The sequence below is a fragment of the Mustela nivalis genome, assembly GCF_964662115.1.
Source record: "Mustela nivalis genome assembly, chromosome: 4".
NCBI lineage: Eukaryota > Metazoa > Chordata > Mammalia > Carnivora > Mustelidae > Mustela > Mustela nivalis.
The window spans coordinates 161,438,013-161,458,919 of NC_139023.1; the positions used below are offsets into that span (position 1 = coordinate 161,438,013).

At 40.3% G+C, this 20,907-nt stretch overlaps 1 protein-coding gene across 5 annotated transcripts in view; it reads right to left on the reverse strand.

Moving 5' to 3' along the window:
• Positions 1-6,224: 6,224 nt before the first annotated feature.
• The window catches only part of PIWIL2 (piwi like RNA-mediated gene silencing 2), a 74,741-nt gene continuing 60,058 nt past the window's right edge, over positions 6,225-20,907 (reverse strand). For all 5 annotated transcript variants that reach the window (XM_082729281.1, XM_082729279.1, XM_082729282.1 and 2 more), the window contains exons 21-23: positions 9,987-10,240; positions 9,267-9,374; positions 6,225-8,104 (exon numbers count right to left, since the gene is read on the reverse strand). In XM_082729281.1, the coding sequence (XP_082585407.1) occupies positions 7,948-8,104; positions 9,267-9,374; positions 9,987-10,240 (519 nt within the window). In that variant the 3' untranslated portion in view covers positions 6,225-7,947. The remainder of the gene's footprint in view (positions 8,105-9,266; positions 9,375-9,986; positions 10,241-20,907) is intronic.

A 20,907-nucleotide genomic window follows, 5' to 3' on the forward strand; every position in this document is an offset into this window, starting at 1 on the left:
TAACACACTGAGCCACCCAGGCACCCCTCATTTCATTTATTTCACTAATTTCTGCTCTGATCTTTATTAGAAAATACCATTATTTTTGTCCTTGCCTTTGAATGAATGTTTATCTGGCAACAGAATTCCAAGTTGACGGTGCATTTTTAAGTTACTATTCCTTTGCATTAAGCAGTTGTTGTGACTGATGACAAGTGAGCTGTTAGTTTGACAACCTTTCTTTGTCAGCTATCTTTAACCTCCAATCGTTGCTAAGATTCTGTCTTTGGGGGTTCTATAGTTTTACATTACATTTAGAAGTGAATGTGCTTTTCTTTAGCCTCAGGTTCTTCAAGAAGAGGGTTGATATTTGTCTCTAATTCTGGAAAATTCCACCTTTATATCTTTCATATTTTCCCACTCATTCTTTCCCCCTTTAAACTGCAGGAGCTCCTATTAGACAAATACTGGAGCTTCTCATTCTCTCCAGTCTCATTTCTTGCATAGTTCCCACTGTACCTCTCCGTGCTGCACTAGTTGACTGCACTAGTTCCTCTCACTAGTCTGAGCCAATCTTCACGGTGATGTTTCAGCTTGTGGTTCTTCCACATGCCAGTAATATAAATTCAGACAATGTTTATGTGCATGTGGCCCAGGCTTTGGGCTTTCTCATGAATGCCTGTTTACCCCAAAGTTCCTTGTTGCCACCCCAGGATGGTTGGCAGGGTCTCTTTCAGGATCCAGCTCTCTTTGTCGGGGCAGGGCGGGAACGGGGGGGGGGGGGCGGGGGGGCACGACTCTATTTTGTAATCCAGCACCTCACAGGCATCTTCCATCCTTAACTAGAATGCAAATCCTCAGTGCTCTTGCCCCTGCACTTTTGTCCCTAATCCTGGGAGCTGTGTTTGTCATCATCAACTATTACCTCTCCGGCTTCCCTCTCTTTCTTGTACCTCTATATTTTCTTCCCTTCTTCCTTCCCTCCCTTGTTTTTTCCTATTTTGACCAACATTTGTCAGTATGGTCAATTCAGTCTGACACATTGCCAGACATCTCCCTAGTTTACTCACTTAAAAACATATATTTCAGAGCAGTTTTGCTCATTCTGGTGAGTAAAACTGAGTGGAAAGTAGAGATTTCCCATGACACACAGCTTCCCCCATTACCATCATCTCCCACCAGAAATGGCTCCCGTGTCACAACTGTCGAACCCACAATGACACATCATAATCACCCGAAGTCCATAGTTTACATCAGGATTGATGCTTAGTGTTTTTCATTCTACAGTTTAGATGAACACAGGACATGTATCTACCATTACAGTATCATACAGAATAGTTTCCTTACCCTAAAAATCCTCTGTGCTCTGCCTATTCATCCCTCCTTCTCCCCAACCTGATTTTTTCACTGTTTCCTTAAGTTTTGCCTTTTCCAGAATGTCATATAGTTGGAATCATACAGCCTTTTCAGATCGGCTTTTCACTTGATAATAAACATTTAAGGGGCACCTCAGTGGCTCAGTTCTTAAGCATCTGCCTTCAGCTCAGGTCATGATCCCAGGGTCCTGAGATTGAGCCCCGCCTTTGGGGCGGGGGGAGGGGGGGGAATCCCTGCTCAGCAGGAAGCCTACTACTCCCTCTCCTACTCCCCCTGCTTGTGTTCCCTCTCTCTCTGTGTCAAATAAACAAAATCTTTAAAAAAAATTTTTTTTTTTAGTTTTCTCCATGCTTTTTGTGGCTTGATAGTTTTTTTTTTTTAAATATTCCGTTATCTGAATGCACCACATTTTATTTATGCATTCCCCTACTGAAGGACATGTTGGTTGCTTCCATGGTTTAGCAATTATGAATAAAGCTGCTATAAACATCTGCATGCAGGGTTTTGTGTGGACGGAAGTCCTCAACACATTTGAGCAAATACCAAGGAATGTGATTGCCAGACAACATGGTAGGTTTAGATTTTGATGAGCCTGGCTAAAGGTTTATAAATTTTGTTGGTATTTTCAAAGAAAGATTATGGTTTCACTGATCTTTTTTTTTTTTCCCCTTTTTAGTTTAGTTTCTATTTATTTCTGCCCTAATCTTTCTTATTTCCTTCCTTTTACAGGTTTTTTTTTTTCCTAGTCATTTAGGTATAAAGTTATGTTGTTTGAATTTTTCTTGTTTCTTAGGAAAGGCCTGTATTGTTATAATCTTCCATCTTAGAAAAGCTTTCACTGTATCCTAAAATTTTAGACTATTGTGTTATCATTTTCATTGTCTCCCCAAGCATCTTTTAAATTTCCTCTTTGATTTCTTGGTTGACTCATTCATTGCGTAGTAGTGTGTTATTTAACTTCCACATTTTTTTTTTTGTTTTTGGGTTTGTTTTTTTTTTTTTTTTCAGATTTTATGGATTTAGGGGCGCCTATTAGATCAGTCAATTAAGCATCTGCCTTCAGGTCAGGTCATGATCTCAGGGTCCTGGAATGGAGCCCTGCATTGGGGTCCCTGCTCAGTGAGGAGTCTGCTTCTCCCTTTCCCTCTACTCCTCCACTACTCAAGCTTCTTCGCTCTCTCCTCCCTCTCTCAGATAAATAAAATCTTAAAAAAAAAGAGAGAGATTTGGGGCACCTGGGTGGCTCAGTGGGTTAAAGCCTCTGCCTTGGGCTCAGGTCATGATCTCAAGGTCCTGGGGTAAAGCCCCACATCGGGCTCTCTGCTCGGCGGGGAACCTGCTTCCCTCTCTGTCTCTGCCTGCCTCTCTGCTTGTGATATCTCTCTCTGCCAAATAAATAAATAAAATCTTAAAAAAAAAAAAGACTTTAAATTTATTTCCAAGATAGTGAGTGTGTGTACGAGAGTGAAGAAGGGGCAGAGGGGGAGAGAGAGAGAGACAATCCCCTCTGCCAGCAGACTCCCCACTGAGTGGGAACCACTGTGGGGCTTGATCTCATGACCTTGAGATCAGGACCTGAGTGGAAACCAAGAGTAGAAGGCTTAACTGGCTGAACCACTCAGGCACCCCCATGTATTTGCATTCTTTCCAGATTTTTTCTTTTCTAGTAATATTGCATGTTCAGAAAAGATGCATGGTAGGACTTTATAATCTTTTTGAATTTGTTGAGACTTGTTTTGTGGCCTAACATGTGATCTATTCTGGAGAATGTTCTCTGTGCACTTGAAAAGAATGTGTTATCCCACTGGAATGTTTTGAATATAGCTGTTGGGTCCATCTGGTCCAATGCGTCATTCAAAGCCACTGTTTCCTTATTGATTTTCTGTTTGGATGATCTATCCATAGATGTAAGTGGGGTGTTAAAGTCCCCTGCTATCATTATATTATTATCAACTACTTCTTTTATGTTTATTATTAGCTGCTTTATGTATTTTGGTGCCTCCATGTTGGGTGCATAAATAATTACAATCATTGTATCTTCACAACAGAGGAGTGTTCCCTTGATGATTATATAGTGTCCTTTTTTTGTTGTTTTAAAAAAAGTTTTTAGGGGCACCTGGGTGGCTCAGTTTGTTAAAGCCTCTGCCTTCGACTCAGGTCATGATCCCAGGGTCCTGGGATTGAGCCCCACATCAGGCTCCCTGCTGAGCAGAGAGCCAGCTTCCTCCTCTCTCTCTCTGCCTGCCTCTCTGCCTACTTGTGATCTCTGTCTGCCAAATAAATACATAAAATCTCTTTAAAAAAACAAAAAAGTTTTTAGTAGGCTCCAATGGAACCAATACGGGGCTTCAACTCACAATCTCGAGATAAGACCCAAGCTGACACCAACAGTCAGATGCTCAACCAACTGAGCCAACCCAGGTGACCTTAAAAAAATTTTTTTCAGGCATGCCTGGATGGTTCAGTGGGTTAAAGCCTCTGCCTTTGGTTTGGGTCATGATCTCAGAGTCATGGGATCCAGCCCCACATCGGGCTCTCTGCTAAGCAGGGAGCCTGCTTCCCCCTCTCTCTCCGCCTGCCTCTTTGCCTACTTGTGATCTCTGTCAAATAAATTAATATTAAAAAATTAAAAAAAATTTTTTTCAATTGGAGTAAAGTTGATATAACCTTTGCCACTTTAACCATTTTGTTATTTTAAGTAATCTCTACTCCCAACATGGGGCTTGAACACTTGACCCTGAGACCAAGATTCTCATCCTCTACCAATTGAGCTAGCCAGGCACCCCCTCTTTTATCTTTTGTTAGTCTTTCTTTTAAAGTCTATTTTGTCTGATAGAAGTATTGCTATCCCAGCTTTCTTTTCACTTCCATTTGCATGGTAAATGCTTCTCCATCTTTTCATTTTCAGTCTGTAAATGTCTTTAGGTCTGAAGTTAGTCTCTTGTACTCAACATATAGATGGGTCTTGCTTTTTTATCCTGTCACCTTATGTCTTGTGGAATGTTTGTAAAAAAAAAAAAAACCTGCCAAACTGTCTTCCAAAGTGGCTGTACCATTTTTGCATTCCTACCAGCAAACAACAGAAGTTTCTTTTGCCCCACATCCTTGACAGCATTTAATCTTGTCAGTGCTCTGGATTTTGGCCAATCTAATAGGTGTGTAGTGGTATCTTGTTTTAATTTGTAATTCTGTAATGACATGCGATGTTGAATACCTTTTCTTTTCTTTTTTTTTTTTTTTTAAGATTTTATTTATTTATTTGACAGAGAGAAATCACAAGTAGATGGAGAGGCAGGCAGAGAGAGAGAGAGAGAGGGAAGCAGGCTCCCTGCTGAGCAGAGTGCCCGATGCGGGCCTCGATCCCAGGACCCTGAGATCATGACCTGAGCCGAAGGCAGCGGCTTAACCCACTGAGCCACCCAGGCGTCCTTGAATACCTTTTCAATATGCTTATTTGCCACCTGTATATCTTTGGTGAGATGTCTCCTCAGGTATTTTGCCCAATTTTTTTTTTTTATATAGATTTTATTATTTGACAGACAGAGATCACAAATAGGCAGAGAGGCAGGCAGAGAGAGACGGAGAAGCAGGCTCCCCACTGAGCAGAGAGCCTGATGCAGGACCTTGGGATTATGACCTGAGCCAAAGGCAGAGGCTTTAACCCACTGAGCCACCCAAGCGCCCTCTTCTGCCCAATTTTCAATCAAGTTGTTTGTTTTCTTATTATTAGGAGTTGTTTTATTTAGGGTCTTTTATCAAATATGTTTTTGGCAAATATTTTTTCCTAGTCTATGGCTTGTATTCTCATTTTCTTGATTTTCCCCATTTTTTTAAAGAAAGAAAATAAAAACGTACTAAGAAACTCATATAAAGCTAGGCATGGAGCCACAAAGTGAAAGTAGGGTCTTCTCCAGTAATCTCAAAGCACTGAGAAATTTCAGGCACAAATTTTGTTTTTAATAAAGAAAGACAGTCTATTTATAAATCTGCTTCCTTTTATATACCATTCAACAAAATGTTGCCCAAGTAAAGGGCCGCGTAACACTGAAATTAGGTTCTGTCTAGGGGTGCCTAGATGGTTCAGTTGGCAGAGCGTGAGACTCTTCATCTTGGGGTCATGAGTTCAAGCCCCACATGGGACATAGAGCCTACTTTATTTTATTTATTTGAACCTACTTAAAAAAATTTAGTTTCTATCTAGAATGAGTTCAGAGACACCTGTGTGGCTCAGTTGGTTGAGCATCTGTCTTCAGCTCAGATTATGATCCCAGAGTTCCAGAATCAAGTTCCACATCTGCTCTTTGCTCAGTGGGTAGTCTGCTTTTCCCCCTGTCCCTCCTTGTTCTTGTGCTCTCTAATAAATAAATAAAATCTAAATAAAATAAAATAGAATGAGTTCAAGAAACACTACACCATCTCAGAATGGAGTTTCTAAATAAATACAAGGAGATGTAGCGGTGAAGCAAGCAGCCGGTGTGCTTTGGGAAGGTATTTTTAAGGGTTACAGAAAGAAGGGCAAGCAAGCATTATTAGAAAAAGGGGAAGGGAGAGGCCACTCTTCAGGCCCGCTCTCACATAGGTAATAGAAACTGTCTGATGGGAAAAGAGATTTGAATAACAAGATAACACACACACACACACACACACACACACACACGCACACAGACACATCCCTCTATCACTCCAGAAGACTGTTAGTGACTTTTTCGAGAAATCTTACTACCAGGTCCCAGTGAAATTACCTTGCTACTAATACTGGAGCTGCATCTTGCATACTGAATAATAAACTAACAATTCTAACAAGTGTTGCAGTTCTAGAAAGGAAAAGAACTATATCAATATATCAACAGCACTATCTCAAACACAAATTTACATTTATACAAATTTGTTTTTATTTATTTCCCACACCACAGCCCAATCATTTCACACTGAGACTGAAAAAGCAAGAAAATACGAATAAAAAGTGAAGAAATTTTTGTATTATATTCAAGCATTTGTCTTTTCTGATTATATAAGAGAAAATGAGTATTAGGAAATCCAACTTCAAAAGAGAAATTCAAAATTCAAAATGCTTCTGAAGAGAATCAGAAAACTGATCAGTTAAGCCAGAGACCAGTGATCCAATTTGTTTGATTCAGTGGTTTTAAATTCCAGGCCTTAGCCTTACCCTGTGTCCTACCCTCCAAACGACACCAGAAGTGCACTTAAGGACTATTAACACTCAAAGTTCTTCAACACAACTTTGAAGCAGAGGCTGGGCACCACAACAAACTGAAAACTTGCTTGGTTTTCTTTTTCTAAGGAGTTTTTTAAGCTAAACTTTGTCTTCTCACACACTGTCATATAAAATGGGAATTTCTGCTTTGTCCCCTCCATGCCATTACACCAAAATATAAATAAAAGCAAATTCAAAAAAAAGTTTAAATAAAACTGGCTTTTAAAACCAGTTAAAGCAAGTTAAAACGGAATTAACCCCAAAGGGGTTAGGAGATTTTAAAACAGGGAAAAATAAACACAAAAAAACCCACAGGCAGAGTGACAACTTTCGAAGCTTAAATGGCTGAACTTTGGCAGGAGTGTCATGATTTCCAAAGCTGACTTCTGGAAATCTTAAGCTGGATTCAGAAAAATTCCTAGCGAAATGAGCCAAGACCCAGGAATAGGTTATTGAGCAAGGAAAATGAGTGATTCCATTTACAAACACAACGAAAAGAAGGCCACACATCCGGGAGAAAGGTTTAAGAAAGGCTCACTCTGTCATGAACCTTACTACCTGTTGAATTTCACCATGTTCTGATTCTTAATTTAAAAGCTGAAGCTTATTAAAGATCAGTAACAGAGCAAATGTGTGTTGGGGGTGAGCGGTTTAAGAAGAAATCAACATGGGACACAGTAAAGCAACTAAAATATACAGAAAAAAACTATCTGGCCTCTCTCAGGAGGCTAAGGAATTGTTCAAGGCCTCTTTCAAAAGCTTCAAAGCCAACTCCTTCACAGGTGTCATAAACTCTGTCCCCAGACAGGATTAGGTCAGAAGGGCCTGACTATGCCACCAGCTGGTTTTACTACATGCCTTTCACATCTGCCAGCAATAGCAGTATCTTGAAAAACTTTGCCTCAGCCTTTTTATTACCTTTCTCAGTTGCCCAAATAAAATAACTCTCTACTGTAAGAAACCTGAAATGACTTCATTCATTATCACCTCTGGCGCCAGAAATGGGAACTGCGTAGTCAGCAGGACTTCCGAGGTGTAAGTACTGCTCCCGCAGGTCTGCACAGGGCATGCTGGCTGCAGAGGCTCCTAGAGGCTCCCCCACATCCACCACTCCATCTACGCAGGAACAGTGCTGCCTGCACTTGATCTACAAAGACCACAAGGCAATTTCCAGCTGATAATTAGAATGGAACTTATTTCTTGGTGCTATCAGGTATAAAAGAGAAAAAAAAAGAAGAAAAAATATCTTATTCTACTGGGTCGATGAAAAAAACCCACCAACACAAAAACCCCTTCAGTCTCTCTTGCTCCTGCAGGAGTCGCCGCCGAGTTCAGAACTCTAACCTCCCTAACCAGCCCACAGCCTGGTGGTCCAGTCACAGGAAGAACAGGTTCTCGCATAGCTGGATGGCTGGTTCGTGGTGCAAGATTTGTCCTGACAGGAAAGCGAGCTTGTGGGCATACTTGCAAGGAGCTGGAACTCTGATGGTGCCGGGCCAATTCCAGTACATGTGACACAGTTTGAAAGTCAACCTGTAGGCCACAAAGAAAATATGATCTGTAGGACTCTCCGCCTTCAATCTGGGACATGATTATGAAATGGGTGTATGACACACAACATACTTTTCAAAAAACCAGGGGACTGAGAAATACATGATGCAACTTTGGGGAATCATTATTTTTAAGTGGAATTATTTCCTTTCCACTATTTGTAAGTTAAGAGGACATGGGTAACATGGGTAAATTCCCTCACTTTAGGTGCCCCATCTTTAGATCAAAACAAGGTGGGGCACCTGGGTGGCTCCATCATTTAAGTATCTGCCTTGGCTCAGGTCATAATCCCAGGGTCTAAGTCCTGCATCAGGCTCCTTGCTCAGTGGGGAGCCTGTTTCTCTCTCTGCCTGCTGTTGGTCCTATTTGTGCTCTCTCCCCCTCCATTCCTCTCTGACATATAAATAAATCTTTAAAAAAAAATTTAAAAAAGGTAAACAACAGAACTTTTTTTCCTCTCAGTAAGAGGCTGCAGAAGGTACCACCCCAGCAAACTACTGATATAACCTGAGCCCCAAAACATTGGATCTCAAAAGTTGCTTTATGGGGGAGCCTGGGTGGCTCAGTCATTGGACTTCTGCCTTCGGCTCTCAGGTCATGGTCCTAGGGTCCTGGGATCCAGCACGGCATCAGGCTCTCTGCTCAGCGGGAGGCCTGCTTCTCCCTCTCCCACTCCCCCTGCTTGTGTTCCCTCTCTCTAATGTGTGCCTCTCTCTGTCAAATAAATAAAATCTTAAAATAAAAATGAAGCTCTTAAAATAATTTTAATGTGCACAATACAGACCAATCCACCTTCAAAAAGATACCATTAGCATGAAAGATAAGAAGAAACTCAAAGGGTAAATGTTTGAGGAGGAGGGGATTAACCCCATCTTAGCTAGCTGCAGAATTAATTACAAGAGAGAAAGAGTAGGGGCGCCTGGGTGGCTCAGTGGGTTAAGCCGCTGCCTTCGGCTCAGGTCATGATCTCAGGGTCCTGGGATCAAGTCCCGCATCCGGCTCTCTGCTCAGCAGGGAGCCTGCTTCCCTCTCTCTCTCTCTGCCTGCCTCTCTGTCTACTTGTGATTTCTCTCTGTCAAATAAATAAATAAAATCTTAAAAAAAAAAAAAAGAGAGAGAAAGAGTAAATGACAGGTCAGCTCACCTCTGCATGTGATCAGGGCTCAGGTTTGCAGTGTTGAGAACGCAGATATAGTGGGTGGGAATGCCACAACCCTGCCGTACGTGATGAGCAAGAAGGTAGAAGTCTACCCTAGGAAGGAAAAAGTACAAAGGAATGATACAGTCAGATGTGGCTACAGAAAGCTGGAAAAGATCTTGGTGATCATTTTGGCTCCTTCACCTAAGGCTCAGAAAGCTCAAATGACTGGATCAAAGACACACACAGACCACCATGATTACAGCTCAGGTTTCCAGATTCAACAGGCTATTGAAGAGTGGTAGCAGTAACTACCAAAACTGTGTGCAGAAGATTAAAAAAGCATATTCGACCTTAGGAAAAGAATGTGCATTTAGTATTTTATACTGAATATTTATAAATACTTATATTTATTTATATTTATTATATGCATTCATATATTTACATAAATATATTTATATTCTATATACATATATTTTATATATAAAAAAGTATATAAAAGTATATTTATAAATAACTACTTTATAAATACTGAATATTTATATTTAAGAGGTAAAAGCTTTATTGTTGTTTTCTTTTTAATCCTTTTGAAAATATTTTATAATAGCAAAATCTCTGAGGATTCCATTCCATATCTCTCTAGGCAACCTCCCCATTCCAATACCTAGGGAACAGATAACTCTTAACACCTACTTTTATTGAAATATAATGTTTTCCCCCACTTACCACTCACAGCTTGTTATGGTATGATCTACCACAGTCCCAGGGGAGGGAGTCACAAAGTGCTCAGTAGCAGCCAGGTACAGATTAGTGCTGATTTTCTTCTGAACTACAAATACTACCATCTTGGGCTGATAATTCTCAAAAGCTTCAAAACACTTCTGTAGCTGAGGAATCTCGTAGTTGGCAACTGTCTTCAGTTGGCCATCAGACACTCCATCACGGTACACCACGATCTTCTCTGGGAGACAGTGATTCACCTGCAATGGACACCACGCTGAGGTGAACCGTGGGGTCTGGGGTTAATGACCGCAGGCAGGAAGAGGCTCACTCAGTACACAGCCTGGAGATCTGGCAGCAGATCCCTCTGATGGAGGGACCAAACCACCATATCAGAAGGGAAAGGAGAAAAGATTCTAGTCACTTCTAGACTTCCAGAGGGTAGTAAAACAGACCTGGTACAAAGAAGGTGTTATAAAATATGAAAGAAAAAATAAGCCAGTGATGCGTCACATACTATGGCACGTACTCAAAGTTAAAAGGAATGGTAGGAAAATTATGGGGTGAATCAATCTTCCTATGATTTGGATTTAACATGAATTACTGTCTAGGCAAAGAACAAGGTAAACTGGTAGAGAAATGCACATATGACTGCACATCCTACAAATCTACCATTTTCACATTTTTTGTATGTAAGTAACATCTGAAGTTGCTAATTAGTGAAAAGGTCCTTTACTAAATATTATCCTAAAGGATAATAAATATAATAATAATAAATATAATAATAAACATAAAGGTATAACATTAAACATTTTTACTTTAAGTAATTAGGTAGCAAAAAGTCATGGTAAGTTATTTATGGATCCAAATCAAATTTGGATGCTGGCTTGAATCAGTTTGAAGAATAATGTGCTTCCCATTAGAGAATATAATTATGTTCTAGCTGGATTTGATTTCAATGGTTCAAGAGAATAAGCTGTTCTATTTTAAACTAGAAGTTCCCTGAAAAGTGCTTTAGTTTGACTCACAGTAAGTGGCAGTTCGATTCTAATCGCATGGTATAGGTTATTCACAATTCCCCTCAAAAACCTAAATTACTGGGGCGCCTGGGTGGCTCAGTTGGTTAAGCAACTGCCTTTGGCTCAGGTCACGGTCCCGGAGTTCCGGGATCGAGTCCCGCATTGGGCTCCCAGCTCCATGGGGAGTCTGCTTCTCCCTTTGACCTTCTCGCCTCTCGTGCTCTCTCTGTCTCTCTCTCAAATAAATAAATAAAAATCTTAAACAAAACAAAACAAACCTAAATTAAATATACACACAGACACTATACATTCTTTTTTCTTAACACTATTCATTCTTTATACATTACTCTTTTTAAGTTCAACTCAAAGAATACATTTTAAATGTAACCATTTAGAATATTTCTGGAATTTAAGTTTAGAACTTCAAATATTTTATTTTATTTTTATTTTTTAATTTTTTATTTTTTTTTTTAAAAGATTTTATTTATTTATTTGACAGAGAGAGATCACAGTAGGCAGAGAGGCAGGCAGAGAGAGGGGAAGGGAAGGAAGCAGGCCCCTGCCGAGCAGAGAGCCCGATGTGGGACTCGATCCCAGGACCCTGAGATCATGACCTGAGCCGAAGGCAGCGGCTTAACCCACTGAGCCACCCAGGCGCCCCAAGAACTTCAAATATTTTATAAGTGTCTCTTTCTTTCTAACAACACCTCAAGTATTTCATTTACAAATGTGTACTCATCTTGACAGTCCAAAACTGACATTCGTGCTCCAGTTTGTACTACTTTTTTCGTGTGTTATCTTTGGCTGTCCAGCATCTATTCTACCTTTTTTGGTAAGAACATTCAGTTTTCTCTTACCCCCAAAAGGATAAGTCTGGGAGGACTATTAATCCAGGTGCATTCCCCTTATCCAAGGTTTTTCAGCACTCCTGATCTGACGGGGCTAGATAATTTTGTTTTGCAGGGGCTGACACTACAGGATATTTAGCATTCCTGGCCTCTACCCATTAGGTGCCAAGAGCAATTGCCCCCAGTTTTAACTAAAAATGCCTCTAGACACTGCCACTGCCCCCAGCTGAGAACCACTAACCAAAGGACATAAAGATGACTCAAGTCACATCAACACTACGTTCCTCCTTGCTCGGAATCTTGAGCAGAGAATGAAAATCACTTGGGGGACTCCTGGGTGGTTCAGTCGATTAAGCGTCTGCCTTCAGCTCAGGTCACAATCCCAAGCTCTTCGGATCAAGTCCCACATGGGGCTCCCTGCTCAGTGGGGAGTCTGCTTCTCCCTTTGCCTGCTGCTCCCTCTGCTCATGCTCACGCTTGCTCTCTTTGACAAATAAATAAATCTTTAAAATAAAAAAAGAAGAAGAAAACTGCTTGGATTTTGGACCCTTTGTGGTGGTATCTCTTTAGGTCCTTGCTTCTGGAACCTTTGGAGCTACCCTGGCTCCTGCCCATTTTCCAGCTTGATGCTAAACCTTCTCAGCCGTCCTGAGACTCTCTGTAATTTTATCAGCTAATTCCCATTTTGCTAAAGTTAACACATTTCTGTAACTTCTCAAAGACCTCTTACTGATACACTGTGTTAAAAGGTGGATACCCCAGGTATCAGGAAAAAACTCTCAATTCACAGGTAAGGAAACACAGAGGAAGGACACTGGATCTGGGGTCAGGAGATCTGGGACTGAGTCTGATTCTACTGTCCCTTGGCTATGATCTTGAACACTGTTTCCTCAGTTGAAAAATAGACTTTACCTTGTCAGGGTTGTTAAGAGAGATAAAGTAAAAAGTATATTTGGTTGACTCTTGAGCAACACAAGTTTGAACTGTGTGGGTCCACTTATACATTAATTTTTTCCAATACAGTGCAGTATTTTAAGTGCATTTTCTCTTCCTTATGATTTTAACATTTTCTTCTCTCTAGCTTACTTTGTTGTAAGATTACGGCATGTGATACATTTAACACACAAAACATGTGTTAAATCTACTGTTTATGTTATTGGTAAGGCTTCTGGTCAATAGCAGGCTATTAGTAGTTAAGTTTCTGAGAAGTCAAAAGTTATACACAGAATTTTGACTGCATGATGGAGGGGGTTGATGCCCCTAACCCCTGTGTTACTCAATGGCCAACTACATTTATTTTTAAAAGCTGTTGAGAACCAGCTAGGTCAGGGAAACACAGGTATTCGAAGCACAAAGAAGGAACATAATGAGATCAATGGAGTGAAAAATAGAAACAAATTCATCTGAAGTATTCATTGTTATCACCTCTTTCTTTAAAATTTGCTAACCAACCACTGAGTGTGAGATACTATACTTGGCCCTATATAAGCTGCCAGTAGAAGTGAAAAGACATGATTCCTGTTATCAAGGAGCTTAAAAACCTAATAATAGTTAACAATGGTAACTTTTCTAGGTCATCTAATCCAGTCTCCTCATTCTATAAATGATGATTATGGTCTAGACAAGGATCAGGACATAAGACAAATCACGTTTTTTAAAAAAGATTTAATTTATTGGGTGCCTGGGTGGCTCAGTGGATTAAGCCGCTGCCTTCGGCTCGGGTCATGATCTCAGGGTCCTGAGATCGAGTCCTGCGTCGGGCTCTCTGCTCAGTGGGGAGCCTGCTTCCCTCTCTCTCTCTCTGCCTGCCTCTCTGTCTACTGTGGTCTCTCTCTGTCAGGTGAATAAATAGAATCTTTAAAAAAAAAAAACTATAGGGGCGCCTGGGTGGCGCAGTGGGTTAAGCCGCTGCCTTCGGCTCAGGTCATGATCCCAGGGTCCTGGAATCGAGCCCCGCATCGGGCTCTCTGCTCAGCAGGGAGCCTGCTTCCTCCTCTCTCTCTGCCTGCTTCTCTGCCTGCTTGTGATCTCTCTCTGTCAAATAAATAAATAAATAAAATCTTAAAAAAAAAAAAACTATAAAAAAAAAGAGAGAAAAAAAAAGATTTAATTTATTTATTTGATAGAGAGCACAAGCAGGATGAGCAGCAGGGAGAGGCAGAGGGAGAAACAGGCTTCCTGCTGAGAGGGGAGCCCAGTGCAGGCAGGGCTTGATCCCATTCATTCATTCATAGAGCACTCAAAGCCACTAAATAAAGCAATTGTGCTTGTCTCAGAAAATTAAAAAATTACTTTGATACAACCCAAATATTCATGGAACCCAAAGTAAAACTGGGGAGACAGATATATAAAGTAAATGCTAGTGACAAATTATAAATAACATTATAAAGGTGTAAGCAAAACACTGTAAGAATAGAAAAGCATAAAACATGTGTCTCCCCCTGGGGATAAAAATATATGTTTATAAAAAATAAAAATTAAAAAAAATAAAAAAACAAAAAAAACAAAAACATGTGTCATCTGGAGAGAGAAAAATGATCATTATGCCTCAGTAAAAGGTGTAATGAAAAATCAGGAGACAATTGAGACAGCAGAGAAGGATAAAAGGATTCCAGGTAAAACATAAGCAAAGGCCTAGATTACAGCTGGAGAAAGGGTAAGAAAATTACTAGAGACAACTATATGATCAGTTACACATTTGAAAAACTACTCAGGTGACCATCTGAAAAAACAGATCGGGAGCCTGGGTGGCTCAGTTGGTTAAGCATCTGCCTTTGGCGTAGGTCATGATCCCAGGGTCCTGGGATCAAGCCCTGCATCAGGCTCCATGCTCAGCAGGGAGCCTGCTTCTCCTCCCCCGCTCAGGTTATCTCCAATAGTTCTCTCTTTCTCTCTCAAATAAATAAATACAATCTTAAAAAAAATTAAAAAGTAAAAAAAGATCAAAGATGATTAAGAATGGGTATTAGGGGGGGCACCTGGGTGGCTCAGTGGGTTAAGCCGCTGCCTTCGGCTCAGGTCATGATCTCAGGGTCCTCGGATCGAGTCCCGCATCGGGCTCTCTGCTCAGCGGGGAGCCTGCTTCCCTCTCTCTCTCTCTGCCTGCCTCTCCGACTACTTGTGATTTCTCTCTGTCAAATAAATAAATAAAATCTTTAAAAAAAAAAAAAAAAAAAGAATGGGTATTAGGACTAGAACACTTCAAGTTCAGAATGTCAAAAGACACCAAAAACCTTCATTCTTACGGTACCACACAAAGAAATCAAACTATAAAAATCACACTCCCAGGGATGCCTGGGTGGCTCAGTCAGTTAAGTGTTTGACCCTCGGTTTCGGCTGGGGTCATGATCTTGCAGCTGTAGGATTGAGACCCACACTGGGCTCCATATTCAGCTTGAAGTCCTTAGGGTTCTTTCTCCCTTGGCTTCTCCCCCTGCTTGCACAGGTGTGCACACAGTCTCTCCTTCTAAAATAAACAAACAAATAAATAAAATCCTAAAAAAAGAAAAAAAAAAAACACCCTTCCATATGGGACTATCAAAGACCAGCAGATGCAAGAAAGCCTTGATAAACTGACTTGAACAAAGAGGAGCCTTCAAAGATGAGCAGTGAATCTCTAAAAGATCCGAAAGACAAATGCCAAGAATGAGTGTGGGTAGCAGGAAGAGGAGGCCCGAGGCTGGAGAAATTGTTATCCAAAACAGACCAGATTGACAGGATTCTTGGGAGGTGGTGGAGGAGGAAGGATAAGGAATTTGTCTTCCCCCACCCCTCCTTAACAAATGCACTAGCAGAATCCACCTGCTGTAAACGGTTTTGGAACTCTAGATAGAATTCATTGAAGGCTTACAACTTCTCAGGAAGACTTGGGACAGTGAAGTGCAGGTTATTTCTTACTCTCAGTATAAAAGCAGCCCTATCGGGATGCCTGGATGGCTCAATTGGCTAAGCTGCTGCCTTTGGCTGGGGTCATCATGATCCCAGGGTGCTGGGATCCTGTCCTGCGCTGGGCTCCTTGCTCAGCGGGGAGCCTGCTTCCCCCTCTCTCTGCCTCTGCCTGCCACTCTGCCTGCTTGTGCTCGCTCTCTTTCTCTGACAAATAAAATAAATAAATAAATAAAATCTTTAAAAAAAAAAAAAAAAAAAAAAAAAAAGCAGCCCTATCCCCATGCTCACCCACGCTTCAGGGCACTATCCTTTCAATCCCAGGATCTGTGCTCTGATTGCTGCTTCTTTTTTTTTTTTTTTTTTTTTTTTAAAGATTTTATTTATTTATTTGACAGAGAGAAATCACAAGTAGATGGAGAGGCAGGCAGAGAGAGAGGAAGGGAAGCAGGCTCCCTGCTGAGCAGAGAGCCCGATGAGGGACTGGATCCCAGGACCCTGAGATCATGACCTGAGCCGAAGGCAGCGGCTCAACCCACTGAGCCACCCAGGCGCTCCTGATTGCTGCTTCTGATCATGTGCATGCGAAGAGGCAGGCAGCCATTCTTGCTACATCTATCTCTCCAGCACAAGTGACTTCCATGGGGTGCCTGGGTGGCTCAGTGGGTTAAAGCCTCTGCCTTTAGCTCGGGTCATAATCTCAGGGTCCTGGGACCAAGCCCCACATCAGGCTCTCTGCTCAGCAGGGAGCCTGCTTCCTCCTCTCTCTCTCTGTCTAGTGATCTCTGTCTGTCAAATAAATAAATAAAATCTTAAAAAGAAATTTAAAAAAAGTGACTTCCAGAGGCTTTAATGGGTAAGTGTCATTCATTTTGCTCTTTCTCCTCTTTGGGGGGTCAAACACTGAAACTAGACATTCAAAAACAACTGCATATATGTAAATAATCAGGAAGTGACAATGCATGTCCAGACACAGAAATGTGCAAAAAAGAACTTAAAAGACCTTAAGTTTCAGCACAGTCATAACCTATAGCAATAAAAAAAAGAAAACTAACAAAAACCAGCAGAGCCTTGAAGAAGGGGAAGAATCTGATTTCCAAAGTTACAACATTAGATTCAAATGTCCAGTTTTCAACAAAACTCACAGGCAAAAAAAGAAAGAGGAAAGTACGCCTAAAGGAAAACATTAAATCAACAGAAACCGTTGCTGACAAAGACCTAATAGCAGTTATGCTGACCAAAGACCTTAAAACAATGGTTTTAAAGATGCTCAAAGAACCAAAGGGAGATGTGAACAAAGTAAAAAAAAAGTGGAAATATTAATGAAGAGAACACCTAAAAAGTAATGAAAAATAACTTCTAGAGTTGGAAAGTACAATAAATGAAATGAAAATTCCCTAGACAAATTCAAATGCAGATCTGAATAGGCAAAAGAAAACAGCAAACTTGAAGACGTGCCATGCAAGAAATGCTCAAAGAGTCCTAGAGGATGAAATAGAAGAATACCTAATAGTAATGTGTAGCTGTGTGAAGAAATAAAGATTTCAATAAAGGTTAAGTATTATTGTAATGATGGTTGGTACTATATTTTAAATTTTTCTACAGTATTCGTAAGACTAGTAATTTAAAAAAGAAGTATTAGTCTACAACCTAGTTCCATTTACCTTTGGTTTATAATTCTAAATCTTGTTTTTTACAAAATTTAAACACAAACGTATTTAAAAGGATTATCAGTCTACGTTTTGGGGCATATTTATTTATTTATAAATAAAGATACCTATACTTTTTTTTTTTTTTTTTTTTTTTTAATTTTATTTTTTTTAAGATTTTTTTTTTAAATTTTTATTTATTTGACAGAACACAAGTAGGCAGAGAGGCAGGCAGAGAGAGAGGAGGAAGCAGGCTCCCTGCTGAGCAGAGAGCCCGATGCGGGACTCGATCCCAGGACCCTGAGATCATGACCTGAGCCGAAGGCAGTGGCTTAACCCACTGAGCCACCCAGGCGCCCAAGATACCTATACTTTTTGACATCAAATGTCAAAATATATAATAAATTTTAGATATATTTTTTATCTATCTATACTTATATATAAAGAGCTAGAGACAGACCTGCAAGGAGCAGAGCTTTTAATATGTTATTGAAGTTAAACTACTATACATTCAAATTAGAGTGTTAGAACTTTAGGATGCTAAATGTAATCCCCATACTAACCACATAGAAAATAGCTACTAAACATACATAAAAGGAAATGAGGGCACCCCCAACAAAGTCAACCCAAGGAGGTCCATATCTTAGTGTGGACATGTAAACCCCATCAGCTGATTTTTCAGCAGAAACGTTGCAGACCAGAAGAGAGTGATGTGAGATATTCAAATTACTGAAAGGAAAAGATCTCCATACAAGAATACTCTACCCAGCAAGGTTATCATTCAAAATAGGAGATAGGGGCACCTGGGTGGCTCAGTGGGTTAAGCCGCTGCCTTCGGCTCGGGTCATGATCTCGGGGTCCTGAGATCGAGTTCCGCATCGGGCTCTCTGCTCAGCAGGGAGCCTGCTTCCCTTTCTCTCTCTCTGCCTGCCTGTCTACTTGTGATTTCTCTCTGTCAAATAAATAAAATTTTTAAAAATCAAAACAAAAACAAACAAACAAAAAAACAAAATAGGAGAGATAAAGAGTTTCACAGATGAAAAGAAACTTAAAGAAGTTCATCACCATTAGACAAACCTTATAAGAAACATTAAATGAAATTCTTTGAGTGAACAGAAAAGGTCATAAGAGCATTAAGAGTATTATGAAAAGGGGATGCCTGGGTGGCTCAGTTGGTTAAGCCACTGCCTTCAGCTCAGGTAATGATCCTGGAGTTCTAGGATCGAATCCCACATCAGGCTCCCAGCTCCTTGGGGAGTCTGCTTCTCCCTTCTCATGCTCTCACTCCTTCTCTCAATAAATAAATAAAATCTTTTAAAAAAAGTGTATTATGAAAGGAAAAAAATTCAAAGATGAATGCAAACATATAACACAAATAGAGTAAGCACTTATAAAACCTGTATAGAAGTTAAAGCACAAAAGCAACAAAATCAATTATACCTATAAATATCAGCCAAAGGAGTCACGAAATAAAATTAAGACAACCTATACATACACTGTGGTTGGGGGGGGGGATAAAAATTTAGTGCTTTTTTAAGGAGTTCAAACCTAAGCAACCCATAAGATATTATATACGAACCTAACAGCAACGACAAATAGATACACAAAAAATAAAGAAAATGGAATCCAGGCATATCACTGAAGAAGGCCATCAAACCATAAGGCAAAAGAGCAAGAAAAGAAAGGAACAGAGAAAAACTATTAGAACAACCATAAAACAAGTAGGGGCACCTAGGTGGCTCAGTTGGTTTCAGTCAAGGTCATGATCTCAGGGTAGTGAGACTGGGCCCACCAGACTCAGCACCGAGTCCACTGCTCAGCTGGGAGCCTGCTTCCCTTCCTCTCTCTCTACCTGCCTCTCTGCCTGCTTGTGATCTCTGTCTGTCAAATAAATAAAATCTTTAAATAAAATAAAATAAAATAAAGACTGTAGCAAGAGACAAAGGACACTACATAATGATAAAGGGAACAATCCGAGGAGAGGATATAACAATTGTAAATAGTTGTGCACCCAACATGGGAGCACCTAAATGCATAAAGCAACTATTAACAGACATAAAGGAAAAAGCTGACAATAATACAACAATAGTAGGGGAATGGAAAGACATTCCATGTTCATGGGTATGAAGAACAAATATTGTTATAAAAGGTCTATACTAGCCAAAAAAATCTATACATTTAGCACAGTCCCTATCAAAATACCAATAGCATTATTCACAGAGCCAGGACAATCGTGAAAAATTGTATGGAACCACGATAGAACCTGGATAGCCAAAGAAACCTTGAAAAAGCAAAGCAAAGCTGGAAGCATCACGATTCCAGACAATTGTAGTAATCAGAGCAGTATGGTACAGAAACAAAAATAGACATATAGATCAATAGAACGGAAAACAAAACCCAGAAATAAACCTATAACTATATATAGCCATTAATCCTTGACAAAGCAGGAAAGAATATCCAATAGGAAAAGGACAGTCTCTTCAATAAATGGTGTTGGGAAAACTGGACAGCAACATGCAAAAGAAAGACACTAGACCACTTTCTTACACATACACAAAAATAAACTTGAAATGGATTAAATACCTAAATGTGAGACCCAAAACCATAAAAGTCCTATAAAAAAGCACATGCAGTAATATCTCTGACATCAACCGTAGCAATATTTTTCTAGATTATGTCTCCTGACACAAAGGAAACAAAAGCAAAAATAAACTATCGGGACTGTATCAAAATAAAAGGCTTCTGCACCGTGAAGGAAACAATCAACAAAACTAAACAGGAAGGGCACCTGGGTGGCTCAGTGGGTTAAAGCCTCTGGCTTTGGCTCAGGTCGTGATCCCAGGGTCCTGGGATTGAGTCCCACATCCGGCTCTCTGCTCAGCGGGGAGCCTGCTTTCTCCTCTCTCTCCCTGCCTCTCTGCCTACTTGTGATCTCTGCCTGTCAAATAAATAAAATTAAAAAAAAAAAAAACCACTAAACAGGAAACTATGAAATGGGAGGGGATATTTGCAAATGACATATTCAATAAAGAGTTAGTATCCAAATATATAAAGAACTTGTAAAACTCAACACCCCAAAATAATCCATTAAAAATGGGCAGAATATATGAACAGGCATTTTTCCAAAGAAGACATACAGATGGCTGGGATCCTGGGTGGCTCAGCTGGTTAAGCGTCTGCCTTTGGCTTGGATCATGATCCCAGAGTTGTGGAACTGAGCCCCAAGTCTGGCTCTCTGCACAGTGGGGAGCCTGCTTCTCCCTCTGTGTCTGCCTGCCACTCCCCAGTTTGTGCTCTCCTCTCTCTCTCTCAAATAAAGAAAAATAAAAAAAATCCTAAAAAAAAAAAAAAGACATACAAATGGCTAACAAATCCATGAAAAGATGCTCAACATTACTTATCATCAGGGAAATGTAAATCAAAACTGTAATGAGATATCACTTCACGCCTGGCAGACTGACTAAAATCAACAACAGAAGAAATAGATGGTAGAGAGGTGGAGAAAAAGGAACCTTTTGTGCACTGT